This window comes from Ovis canadensis, chromosome 11, assembly GCF_042477335.2.
Source record: "Ovis canadensis isolate MfBH-ARS-UI-01 breed Bighorn chromosome 11, ARS-UI_OviCan_v2, whole genome shotgun sequence".
Classification (NCBI taxonomy): Eukaryota; Metazoa; Chordata; class Mammalia; order Artiodactyla; family Bovidae; genus Ovis; species Ovis canadensis.
Genome location: NC_091255.1, coordinates 42,006,474 through 42,019,511, shown reverse-complemented (window position 1 = coordinate 42,019,511; position 13,038 = coordinate 42,006,474). Strand labels below are relative to the sequence as shown.

General features: G+C 48.3%; 1 protein-coding gene across 13 annotated transcripts in view; it reads left to right on the top strand.

The window, feature by feature from the left end:
- Positions 1–13,038, top strand: part of SPECC1 (sperm antigen with calponin homology and coiled-coil domains 1) — a 203,860-nt gene that overhangs the window by 143,491 nt on the left and 47,331 nt on the right. For 8 of the 13 annotated variants that reach the window (XR_011259861.1, XM_069603445.1, XM_069603447.1 and 5 more), the window contains 2 exons: positions 2,381–2,454; positions 2,779–2,957. Coding sequence is in view for 12 of the 13 variants with exons in the window: in XM_069603445.1 (XP_069459546.1) it covers positions 2,381–2,454; positions 2,779–2,957 (253 nt within the window). In the remaining variant the exon portion in view is untranslated. Of the gene's footprint in view, positions 1–2,380; positions 2,455–2,778; positions 2,958–7,148; positions 8,805–13,038 lie in introns of those variants that run through there. The other 5 variants (XM_069603453.1, XM_069603454.1, XM_069603452.1 and 2 more) reach the window with 1 other exon arrangement.

Below are 13,038 nucleotides of genomic sequence, written 5' to 3'. Positions count from 1 at the left end.
GGCATGGGTCAGGATGGAGGTGGGGACACTGGTTGCCAGGTCTTCCTTCTGAGCGTGCTATGGTCTCCCAAGAAGAAAGGCCAGTAGAAGAGACAGAATCATCGGTCTCTCGAACTGGGCCACAGAACAGCTGATGAAGAAAGGCTGTTGGTTGTGTGTGGGCGTTAGAAAGCTGCGTGTTGTTGGTTAGGTGCCAACAGGTGTTACCGTTGGGATCTGCCAGGTAGAAGGATGGGGGCTGGAGGTCGGCCTCGGGAGAAAACAGCCCTAGCATGGGTCCCTGGACAGTAGGATCAGCTGACTTTGAGACATTGCCCACATGTTCCTGAAGAGGCGCTTGTGTGTGGCTTATTTAGGAACCAGTTGCTACCTCTGAGTAGGGAGGGATGTTTTTCAGAGATTAGGTAAACACTGCCTGCTTTGTCCAAATAAGCCTTATCAGATGATCCCATCTAATGTGTTTTCCTTTAGTAACAAAAGACTTAGTGTGCAAGCTTTTAGCAGCACCCGCCTTGCTGAACATAGCACAGTTGGTGGGCTGAAAGGTTCCCCAGTGGGTACAGTTCCTCCAAACTATTCTTGAAACTCTTATTGGTGGTGAATCTACCTGCTTGCCAAAACTTTCTTGTAAACCCCATCCTCCTACCCCCACCCCCTTGCCCAAATCAACACGGTGCTGCCATAGCTGCTGGCACCCTGCAGACGGGGAAAAAGTCTGAGTCTCCCAGAGGGCCTCCCCAGCTTGGGTGCGGCCACGGTGACCCCGCCTTCCTGTTTCAGCCTGGACCATCCACAGGTGTCTTTTACAGCTGACTCAGTGCCATGTGTTTTGCATTTTTGTGCTTGGATGTTGGCGATGCCTCTGTTTAAAATGGGCCCCCAGGGACTTCCCTGGTGGTCCAGTAGTTAAGGCAGGAGACGTAGGTTTGAGTCCCGATCGGGGAAGATCCTACATGACATGCAGCAACTAAATCTGTACGCCACAACCACTGAGTCTGTGCTCTGGAGCCCGTGCACCCCCACAACAAGAGAGGCCACTGCAGTGAGAAGCCTTTGCTTCACAACAAATTACAACGGCCCCAAGTGTAGTTCTGAAATCCCATCCACTGTCCTTGGTGCAGGAGAGCCGGGGCACATCACATGCAGGAAATCCAAGCCACGGGGGAGCCTCATACCAACCAGAAATGCAGTACCCTCATGTGGACCAAACCTCCAGAGACCAGGAGCCACTGCCCCCGAGCCGCTTGGGAAAGTGCTGAGTAGAGCAGATGGGAAAGTAGTGACATTGGTAGACTCATGAAATTTAAAAAGAACCAAAACATTGAACAGTGTGGTTGTGAACCCAAATCAAAGAAATGTGTGGTCAGATTCCCAGGAAGGTGTGAAGCTCTCTCGTCCAGCGCTGATACCCACAGAAGGGAAGTTCCAGCCTGGCAGATGAGGCCGTTCTGAGTGCCCCAGGCTGCAGAAGTGTCTTTCAGATGCCTGCCAAATGTTACATGGGAGAAGGACGCTGTGAGTGAGCAGGTTCCAGAACCCATGGGATGGGCTTTTTTCCACAAAGATATTGACCAGCGAGCCAGTTTAATGCAAACAGCATTAAACTTTGATGAAAACACTGGGATCAGAGGCTTAAGGGAGCATAACCTGTCTTTGCTCCAGGAGCTGATCCTCTGTGCCTGGCAGCTGTCTGTACCTGCCTGGACCATAGATACCCCCAGACCCTGTCTCCCTGGGAAACCAGATTCCATGGGTCAGGGTCTGGAGCTTGAACATCTGTGCTTCTGAAAAGTTTCCCCAGGTGATTCAGAGTTTTAGCTGTGAGTCAGTTCCAGACTCTGGAAGCTGGTCTAAATATCACAATAGTAATAACCATCCATTCCTGCTGTTACTCAGAACCCCACCCTCGGGAAGGCTGAAGAGGGAGGGAACACATGTACACTTGTGTCTGATTCACATTGTTGTATGGTGGAAACTGACACAGCATTGTAAAGCAGCTATCCTCCAGTTAAATAAATTTAAAGAAAAGCCGTTCTTCCACATCACAGCAGCAAAGGATGTTCAGGTTGCTGTGCTGCTTCCAGGCATTCAGCGTGTGAGCGTGAGTGACTGTTGGCTCTCTTCCCATTGCGCTGTGAGTTTATGCAGCCTGTCTCTGAGGCTGAACCCTAACCTCACATCACTTACATTCCTACTCATCCTGTTTCTCTTGGAGGAACCCTCTGCCTCTGGCTCCTGTGCTCTGGGTGCTGAGCTGGGAAGCCTGGCCACAGGGGCAGGTCTCAGAGCCCGTGGCAGGACCTGAGGTTGCCTGGCTCCTGAGCTCAGCTCCCCAGATGCTCAAGACATTTCTGACTCCAGTCTGCCTCTTTCTTTCCAGGCAGCGTGATGAAGCTGGAGGAACAGAAGTCGGACCTGGAGAGGCAGCTGAAGACTCTGACGAAGCAGATAAAGGTGAGACGCGGTCAGAGCCAGAGCATCATTCTACCTGAAGTATCCCCGTTAACTGAGGTGTGGACACCTTTGAGACACACCCTGACGACTCTCTAGCCCTGCTTTGTGTAGTAAACTTGCGGGGCCTGGAACCACAGTGTGGCCAGGAGGGAGGTTCAGGCAGCCTCAATTTCAGGGATAGGACTCCCGCACCTGCAGGTGCAGCCCCCCGTGCCTTTTCCCAGCACCAAGATCCCAAAGCCCGTCTTTCCTATGGACACCCCTGGGCCCTGGAACCATGGCTGGGGCGTCAGTCTGATGTGGGCGCAAACCTGGCTTTTCCAGGACGAGACGGAAGAGTGGCGGCGCTTCCAGGCTGACCTGCAGACGGCGGTAGTGGTGGCCAATGACATCAAGGTCGAGGCCCAGCAGGAGCTGCGCGCCGTCAAGCGGAGGCTGCTGGAGGAGGAAGAGAAGAACGCCCGGCTGCAGAAGGCGCTGGGGGATGCACAGACCCGCGGCAGGTGGGTCCCGGCCGCTCTCCTCCCCCAGGCTGCGGAGGTGTCTCTGCCCTCACCGAGCCTTCTCCTTCCTTCCAGGTCCTTCTGCTGCTCTGTCCCCACCCATGGCCAGGTTATAACTAGCTCTGTGGCCAGGTTATAACGAATCCTCTGGCGAGGTTATAGCTAACCCATGGCCGATGAATAACTAACCCCATGGCCAAGTTATAACAAGCTCCATGGTAGGAATAGTCCATAGAGCCCCATGACTGCCGTTCCTGGTGATGAGGAAGCTGGTTACCATGAGGACAGAGCTCCAGCCAAGTCCTCTCTGGGGTCTGGAGGAGAGGCTGCTCTTCCATCTCCTTGTTGGTTCAGCACCCCATGTGGGTCATCCTCACTCAGTGGGAGAAGCTGGCCTGCTACGCAGCCTGGCTGGTGGGTGCAGACCCCACCCACTGTCCTGGTGCAGGGTGTGTCCTTTTTTTAGCAGCTCCTGTATGCCCTCTGCAGAAGAGCATGAAATAACTCACTTTATTTCAAAGGGTCAGCATGGAGAACACACATCGGGCCAATACGAGATTCCCTTCTTCTTTCGGGGGGGCCGATCAGGGGGAGGACATCGCAGTCCGCATTTTCCCAACAAGCCTGTCCTAATAGCGAGCTTTCAGAGGAAGCTGTTCCCAGAGTGAGCTCAGAGTTGCTTATTGTTTAAAGTTTAAATGGTTTCCGGGCAAGATTGTCACAGTATTTTAGGCTTCAGCTCATGCATTGCTGTCTCTCCCCTGTCAGGAATAGATGTCCTTAACATTGAGGTTCTTGGTTATTAGAAGTTATTTTGAATTTTAAGATGTCTCTCAATATAAAGCACAGTAGAATTTAAAAACCCTTAGTAGATTCTGGATATAGATTTGTACAGCTTGCAATTTATAACTGTTTTCCACCATTGCTGGAGGCTGGATTCCCAGCCTCTGGGTCTGATGTAGTGTCGTGAATTTCATGGCAGTGGAAGGGGTAGATTTCTACTCAGAATTCTGTTTTGATTCTCTTACCAAACTTGCTTTGGTCAGTCTCGTGACCCTTTGTTTATGAAAATCAAGATCATGACTGTGTAGTGAAACCTATACTTTCTGGCCACCAAAGCACATGAATTTTCAGTTCAGGGAGCAGCCAAGTGGGAAAGCAGATTTCGTGTTCCTTGTTGAAATGACTGTGGGTTGTTCTGGTTTACTGTGGTGTCTACTTTTGTTTGCTTGTCCACGTGTCTTGGTTTTCTATTGTGTGTCTTTGGAGGAAGAACCACATCATAACTTGCGTTGCTTCATATATACGTCATCTCACAGATAAACAGTGAAAGACAAGCCCTGAGTGTAAGATGTGGCCCTCAATAAGTTATTGTATAGATCTAAGAAGCAGGTCAGATTATCTGTACAAGCCTGATGTCACAGGACGCCTACATGTAGCTTGACCACATAGGGCCCCCCATTTGCTATACCCAGCATTTTCTAACTTAGGGGCACTTTTTTTAAAAACGCAGTACATTTCTCTTTTGATTTTCCAGTGATTTGCAAACCTACCTCCCAAATACAGCAGTTTAATCCCTTATCACACAATATTTCAAAATTCGAGAACTGACACATTACGGAACCTGTGCCATCAGTGGGTTTCTTGGCCGTCATTGCCTCAGGCCACCCTCCAGACACTTGCCAGAGTGGTCTCTTACCAGGCTCTGGCCACCCTGACCAGCTGCCTCTTCTAAGTGTTGGCCTTGGAGAAGTTACTTGCCGGCGGCCCTGCCTCTCCCTGAACACACCACCTGAGCCAGACCTGGAACCAGCTCCCACCCTCCAAGGTCCCAGATCAGCATAGTGCTTCCATCTTGGCTGCCTGAGTTCTTGACTTTGACAGTCACCTAACAAGAACTCAGAAGTCATCCTTGGCTCAGCCACAGCCGAAGAACGTGCAGAAAATTCTAACGAGGTCCTCCAAGTATTAGTACAACAAGAGAAGGTAAGAGCGTTGTAGGAGAAGCACCTGGATCATGACTCCAGGTGGACCGATTCGCCTTGTCATCAGCTGGCTCTCAAGAGAACACAGGCCAGCAGGCGGGTGGGCGGCAGGCCTGGGTGAGCAGACGAATTAGCGTTTGTTCCCAAGAACTCAGTACCTAAAACAGTGGAGCGTTATTTAGCATACTAATTTTAGATGACTCTAAAACTTAGCTCATTAGCTATCTTCAGCCCTGTGAAGTTTTCAGAGGTATTTTTATTTGGGAGTCAGAATAATTGATGTTAAGATACATGGCACAGTTAGGCTCTGATCTCACCTTTGCAGGTTTTCTCCCCAGACCAAGCGCCTTTGTCTCTTAAATGAGGAGGTAAGAGTAGGTCAGGTTTTAAGGCCCATCCCCCCAGGCTCTGCTGTTTTCTGAGACAAGTTGATGGGCTGAGCTTTCTCTGATGGAGAGTCATGGACTTGCACGCCCATTGAACCATCTTCCTGACAGAAGCCTGGGGTCTCCCTTACATATGGCACCTCCACATGAGGTTATGGACCTCATCTTTCTCTTCCAGAAATCTGAACAAGCCTGTGTAGTTTTTGTGGACCTGAAAGTGGGCAGTTTTGCCAGACACATAAATTATTGGATGAAAGGATCATGAATAACTTTTTCAACTCTGGCTGTTTCTTGTTTTGAACCATTAAGGGAAATACAATGAAATTAAAACTTTCATCGAAATTGAAACAACAGATATTCTTCCTGAAAAGTTGAGTCCTTGGGCCTGGCAATTTTAGAGAACACACATGCAACTCAGCTTACTGCCTCGATGGGCCACACGCAGCCTCTCTAACAAAAGACCCTGTCAGTGAGACGTGCATGACGTGGGTGTCTCAGACCAAAGCAGGGACAGACCTCTCTGTGTGTCTGCTCTTACCGTGAAACTGTTAAAACCATTGTTTGCAGGGGACTTACTCGATTTCTGCTGTACTTATTGTGTGACACCAGTGAGCAGCCATGGGAAACATCTTAAAGAGCTAAACACGCTGAAATGTCTGTGCATGATTAGCTGTGCCAGCTTCCAAACTAGGACATTTCAGGTGCACGATGCGTCAGTCTGTGCTTCTGGTTCTTGCATTGCCGCCCCTGAAGCCAGCAGCATGCAGCCTGTCACTGCCAGCCTCCCTGGGGTCAGCTGTTAATTCTGTGTGCGCGCCTGCATTCTGACTTTGGTTGTGTGCCTCTGTGCGCCCTGTGTTGTTTTCACAGATGTAACATGTCACACTGCTTGCTGGGTGTCTGGGGCTGTCACTGGAAGGGAGGTGTGGGGCATTGGAGGTGTAGCTTCCTGGGTCCCTGGGATTGTCGACATGTCCAACCCCCTCCCCATCCCCACCTTGGGGAGAGGCCAGTTCTCAAGAGGATTCCCGCACACTTTCTGAGCAGACCTCACATTCATACCTCCAACTGTTGGGCTGCTGGCATTTTATTTGGCCCTCGGGGCAGAAACTGGTCCTCCAGTATCCCGGCAAGCATCACCCGTTCACTCGCACAGACATGCATTTTCATAGCTTAGCTTCGCACGTGTGGCATCAGAGAAGCCGCCTGTAGTTCTGCAGAGCTGCGTCTGGCCTGCTGCCTGGCCCCGTCTACAGATTCACTTTGAAAAGTGGGCCAAGGGTGTGTGCCTCCCTGAAGCCTTTAACACTTGTGTGCCGTGCCAAGTCACTCAGTTGTGTCCGACTCTTTGCGACCCCATGAACTATAGCTCACCAAGCTCTTCTCACTGTCCATGGGGTTCTCCAGGCAATAATACTGGAATGGGTTGCCATTCCCTTCTCCAGCACGTGTGTACACAGCACGTGTGTATCATAAAAGAAGTCCTTTTTCTTTTTTACTCTTAACTGTAGGACAGTAGAGGGACCCACAGGCCATTCTGTCAGGGGCCTGATGTGATTGGTCTCCGTCATCTCTGCCGACACCCTTGTCTGTCAGCAAAGGTCTAGTGGGAGGAGCCTGTTCATGGCATTCTTTCTGTCTGAAGACCTCTTGACTTCTGCAAGGGATGGGAAAAGTCAAAATCTAGGTGTGCTGATCCTGTCCTGGATCTGAGCTGTGCCCCTGGACACTGCCAGCTATCAGTTCTTGTGTGTAGACTGCAGTCGTGTTACATGGAGTAACCCCTTTACCAGCCTGTGCCTCCTGTTTCTATCTTCCAGCTCCATGGTCTCTGTCAGCTAGCAGAGCAGGTGGAGGAGGAGAGGCCGCCCAGCCCTGCCGCGATGGGGAGCCACAGCCATTTCTGTGTGAGAGGGGGCATGTGTAGGGGAGGAATGCCCTTTTCATAAACAATCAAACGGTCTCCTTAGAACAGCCATTGTCTTGAACAGTCATTGCCAGGAAGTCTCTCTGCCTTTTTTTTTTTTGCATTTTGGAATCAACTCTGCACAAAGATGATCCTTCCCTTTGATTTTCCCCGTTTTCTTCTCAGAAGATTCAGCAGTCTTTGAAGCACAAAATGAAATTGTTCTAAAAACAAAAGACAAAAAACACAAAGTACGAGTCTGTCGTGAAAACATTTTTTTAGAGGCAGCCAGGGTGCTGAGTTGGAGAAGGCAATGGCACCCCACTCCAGTACTCTTGCCTGGAAAATCCCATGGATGGAGGAGCCTGGTAGGCTGCAGTCCATGGGGTCGCTAAGAGTCAGACACGACTGAGCGACTTCACTTTCACTTTTCACTTTCATGCATTGGAGAAGGAAATGGCAACCCACTCCAGTATTCTTGCCTAGAGAATCCCAGGGACGGGGGAGCCTGGTGGGCTGCCGTCTATGGGGTCGCACAGAGTCGGACACGACTGAAGCGACTTAGCAGCAGCAGAGTGCTGAGTGAAGTCTGTGGCTTTGCATGTGCAGAGAGAACACAAACCAGGCCACACTCTACCCTTTGGAGTTTATTTTTATGCTTCCTTTTGAATACGGAATCCAATAAATAACACTAGTTTAGGTGAAATAGCTGTCCACGTGACGTCTCTGAAGAAGTTAGAAAGCCCTACTTCCCCCATGTCAAGCCTTGATTTCGCCTCTTCAAGCTGAGGTCTGACTTCCTCACCTAGTCCAGAACAAGCCACTGCCACGTGTTGGGCTGACTTCCAAAATCTCTTTGGGGTTCTGTTAGATGTTTGCTTGATCATAAAGGCTGTGGTTGAATCAGACACTTCCACGTGGTGACAGTGCTGATCAGAACTGCATTGAGAACTCACGAGCATTGGCAAAAGCCTCGTGAATAAGCTCACCTTGGAAACTAAAAGACTTTTCCAGTCCAGAATCGTGTAACTCAGAGGGATCCAAGGTTCAAAACGAGACTGTAAACTGTTGGAAGTGCATCCATTTGTGAAGATGTAAGACCAGGTCAGCAGCCTCCGCCAGGCAGAGACCACTGCATCCCTCGTGTGAGGAGCATCTGGACCATCAGCTACCGTATAGGAGACGAGACAAGATAGGACTTCCTGTCTGCTCCGCAGAAACTTAGGCAAACTGGTCATCTCAGGGAGACGTTGGAGGGGGGGCGGGTCACTAGAAGACTCAACTTGAGAGGTCACTGTCCTCTCTGTAAGAATAGTTTCGATACCCGCTGGAATTGTCCTTGTGGGATAGGAATTTATATATCTGTAAGTTTACCTCGGACTGAAAGTCCTTACGATGATATAAAATTCACTTGCCTGGTGTTTTCAAATATAAACAAGAAAAACACAACCTCAGCTTCAAATGCACAGCTGTCTCTGCCCCACATATTTTGATCTTTCTTGGGAGACTGTTGACTATTTTTATATATAAGTGTTTATGAAGTGCTAAATAAATATGTAATTATTTAGAAGAGTCTGTTGCCTGATTTTTCACCCCTGGCAGGACCTCCAGGTCACTTTGTTCCCAGTTTTCTGGCACGTGTAGTTTCAGAACTTAAAAGCCACATCAGATGACTAGAACCAAGGCAGAAGCAAAGCTGCATTTTCAGTACACTTTGTAGACAGGAGGTTGACTTTTAAGTGCAAATGATTTCATTATTGGAAATAAGAGGGCAAAGAGCAAAGATACTAATTTTGCATAAATGAGTTTTTAATTAAAAATTCTGAAGTATCGGAAATTACAGTACATGGAATTTGAGGTCCAGAGTTGTCTTGTTGAAATCTAAAAACAGATTGTTTGGTGATTGACTGTATTGGATTTCTTCTTAATTGTGAAGTATTATTTAGGTGAACTCATAATAAAATGGAAGTGTTAAACCCCTCTGGTAGCATCTTGGAAGGCAGTCCGTGTCAGCAGCGTTCTCCGCCCATGGAATTGAAATCCCACATTGACATCGTTCATTTCATCCATTTTCAGAAAAACTTTCCCAATACGCTCTTGTTCCTTTTTCTCTTAAGCTAGTTCCCCTTGAAGATATTTTCCTGCCCTTACGAGATTGCTAATAACACTCAGCCTTTCATTTTACATTGTCACCTTTTGTTTATTCTCTTGGTTTTATTGCATTCTCAAGGCAGAGGCTTTTCAATGTCTGAGTCTGTTTCTTGTCCTTTATTTACACATCTGTTCTCCCTCACGTGCAGTGAATCTCTTCACCTTACGCCGTGAGATCTGTCCGTGCGTCGGGGCCTGTTTTTGCCTATCACTTATTCTTGCTTCAGTGGATCCAAGTGTGTCAGGACCTGTTCTCTGCCCAGGATCAGTGTTTGGATTCTGCCTTCATCTGTGCTCACTCTGCCCAACCACTCTTGAAATCTTGTATCTTAAGCTAGAGGAGAGGCCCTTTAAGGTAAATCTCTGCGGAATGTCAGAGATAGAGGCGCTGAAAGAAATGTAGCAGAAAAGGTGCCAGCGAGGAAATTCACCAGTGTCCAGTTTTTTCTCTGTTTGGCGCAGGTGGCATGTGGGAGCTGGCTTTGGGGGTCTGTTTTGCTTGGTCGTTATCTGTTTTAGGCATGTCCTGTGGCTTTTTGTTACCGTCCTTTGTGCCGCGGATCAACCACCCTGGCCTCCTCAGATGGTCGTGTCTCAGTGTTGCTGACCTTTTGTGGGAGGAGTGCTCCGCGTGTCCTCCAGGTGCCGCTCCCCAGCTGGCCCTCCCTCTAGGACCAGGGCTGGGGAGGGAGTCGGTGGGCTGTCCTGCACCTTCACTCTCCTTGCAGAGGAATTAGGGTGAACTGGTAGTATTTTCTCTTCTTTCCCCACTCATTCTCTGTGTAGCTGAAATTCTTCACAGTCTGAGGCCTGTGCGTGCCATCAGTAGCTTCAGGGGCCAATGCAGGATTTTTATGAAATGTTCCTGTGGTTCTTAAATCGCCATGTTGCCCTGGTGGTTTTTATTGTCCTAGAAATGCTTACGTTGCAATTCAGAAGTGAAATTCAGAGGACACTTGACACCTGAGACAGAGTGCTTCCCGATTCCTGTCTCATGTGGATCTGCAGACTTCTTTCAGAGTGTCTTGTGTATAACTGAAGATACAGTTTGGGATGAGTACCTTACAGGTGGAGATACGGGAGAGCAAAGACCTAGAGGAAGGACAAAGAGGAACAGAGCTCCAGACATCCAGGCTTTGGTCCGGAAACCAGGCAGGGTGCGGGGAGTCTGTGCAGCACCGGGAGGGCCTGGGCTGGGCTCCGTTCAGTAGCTGAGAAAAGAGCCATCATGAACAGATCATCAATGTGCCCAGTTGGCGGTCTTTACAAACCTTGATCTGGTGATTGTGAAGACAGCAGTGGTATAATGCGATGTTTCCCAAAAGTCATTAACATTTGAATATTTTAGAACTAATTGTACACAAGAACTCACGTGTCCTTGGAGCAAAACTGACAGCAACGCCAAGCAGTGTCCTGTGTGATGGCACAAGAGCTGTAGAAAACCAACAGTGCCTAAAGATCCTGTTTCGTAACCTAGCAAGGAAAGTAGTGCATTAGGGAGGTTGCTCAGTCCTCAGTCATGTCCGGCTCTTTGTGACCCTGTGGATTGTAGCCCACCAGGCTCCTCTGTCCCTGGGATTTCCCAGGCAAGAATACTTCCCAGGTGGTTCAGCAGTGAAAAATCTGCCTGCCTCTGTAGATTACAGAGTTCTTACTCTTCCTCTGAACAGAGGAGAGGTCATATTTTGTTTATTGCTGTACTTGTTACTGGTTGATCCAAAACCATCTGAAGACAGCTGATGTCCCTGCCTAAGATTAAAGTGCTGATGAGATCAACAGCATTCTTAATGACTGTGTTCTGTAATTCTTCATTTCAGGCTTTGCTTTGTGGCTCCCAAGACACACACATGCACATACCCACACACATGCACACATGTGCAAACACATGCACACACATAGCCGTTACATAATGGGGTAGGTCTTTAGTCTCATAGCATCTCTAATCTACTTAAACTCCTTGCAGGGTTTCCTCACCCTACTTCTTGCTGGCCCAGCCCAGCAGACAAAGTACGGAGCGTTGCCCACCATCCCTGCAGGCAGGCGAGGTGGAAGTGGTTCCAGCATCCTTGCTACTCTTAGGCTTTGGAACGAGTCCTGTATCATCTGATGTTGTGAATCACATAGAAGCTTAAGTAGTTGAAGGGAACACCTCAGCAGAATGTCGGATTCCCCATTTTATTCTTATTAAATTATCAAGGAGTGAAATGAACATGGGCTTTTTAAAACAACCTTCTTTTGTCGGGTGCCCTAAATCTCCCCAGTCCCTGAGAAGGCAGATCATGTACCTAGACGGCTAAGAAGGTGCCCACTTTCTCACATTCCTGAGAATGGCCAGGACAGAAATGAGAGGTTTTCCTCTGCCTGTACCTAACCTGATTGCACTTTTTCTGCATGTTCACCATCTGATTTTGTCCTATGTGACAAAACAGGGAAGGTAACCAAAACCAACCCTATTTGATGTAAAAAAAAAAAAAACAAAAAACCTTACCAATTTCTGAAACACCTGATGATGTTGTTCCGTTGCTCAGTCATATCCAACTCTTTGTGACCCCATGGGCTGCAGCACTCCAGGCTTCCCTGTCCTTCACCATCTCCTAGAGCTTGCTCAAACTCATGTCCATTGAGTTGGTGATGCCATCCAACCATCTCATCTGTTGTCCCCTTCTCTTCCTGCCCTCAATCTTTCCCAGCATCAAGGTCTTTTCCAATGAGTCGGCTCTTTGCATCAGGTGGTCAAAGTATTGGAGCTTCAACATCAGTCTTTCCAATCAACGTTCAGAGTTGATTTCCTTTAGGACTGACTGGTTTGATCTCCTTGCAGTCCAAGGGACTCTCAAGAGTCTTCTCCAACACCACAATACGAAAGCATCAATTCTTCAGCACTCAGCCTTCTTTATGGTCCAGTCTCACATCCGTGCATGACTCTCTGATACTGACTTCACAGAAAAGTCATTTGTTAACTGATTTTTTTATTTTACCTCAAAAGAAGGTAAATACAAAAGTGTAGGGCAGTGTGATTTAAAGTGTGTTTTAAGTTCTGTTTTTCCTAAATTTATCCTACTCACGTTACAGAGCAACAGGAGGAAACTTTGAGAATCAAAGACAAGTCAGTTCAACCACGGAAGCTTCCAAGTAGCCAGATTTCTTTCAAAAAAGATCAGTAAATAAATATTTTAAACTTCCATTGACCTTTTTAAAATATGCTGCCAGAAGTATTCTGAGCTATTCTCATAAATTAGTCATCTTTTTGCAAAACAGCTGTAGCAATTTGATATAATAAAAAGAGCAGTGATTTAGAAATCGGAAGTTGGGCTGTGTCTTGGCTCACGCACAGGGAGGTTAAGTGACAAGCTAACATCCCCTGGATGAGGAAGATTGACCCAGACGGTCTGTCTTTAAGAGGCTCTTCCATGAGTCTGGGGGCTTGCCTGGTAGCTCAGCGGTAAAGAGTTTGCCTGCAATGCAGGAGACCTGGGTTTGATCCCTGGGTCAGGAAGATCCCCTGGAGGAGGAAATGGCAACCCACTCCAAGATTCTTACATGGGAAATCCCGTGGACAGGGGAGCCTGGCGGGCTACAGTCCATGGGGTCACAAAGAGTCAGACATGACTGAGCAACTAAACGACAGTCCGTGAGTCTGTGCTCCAGCTTGG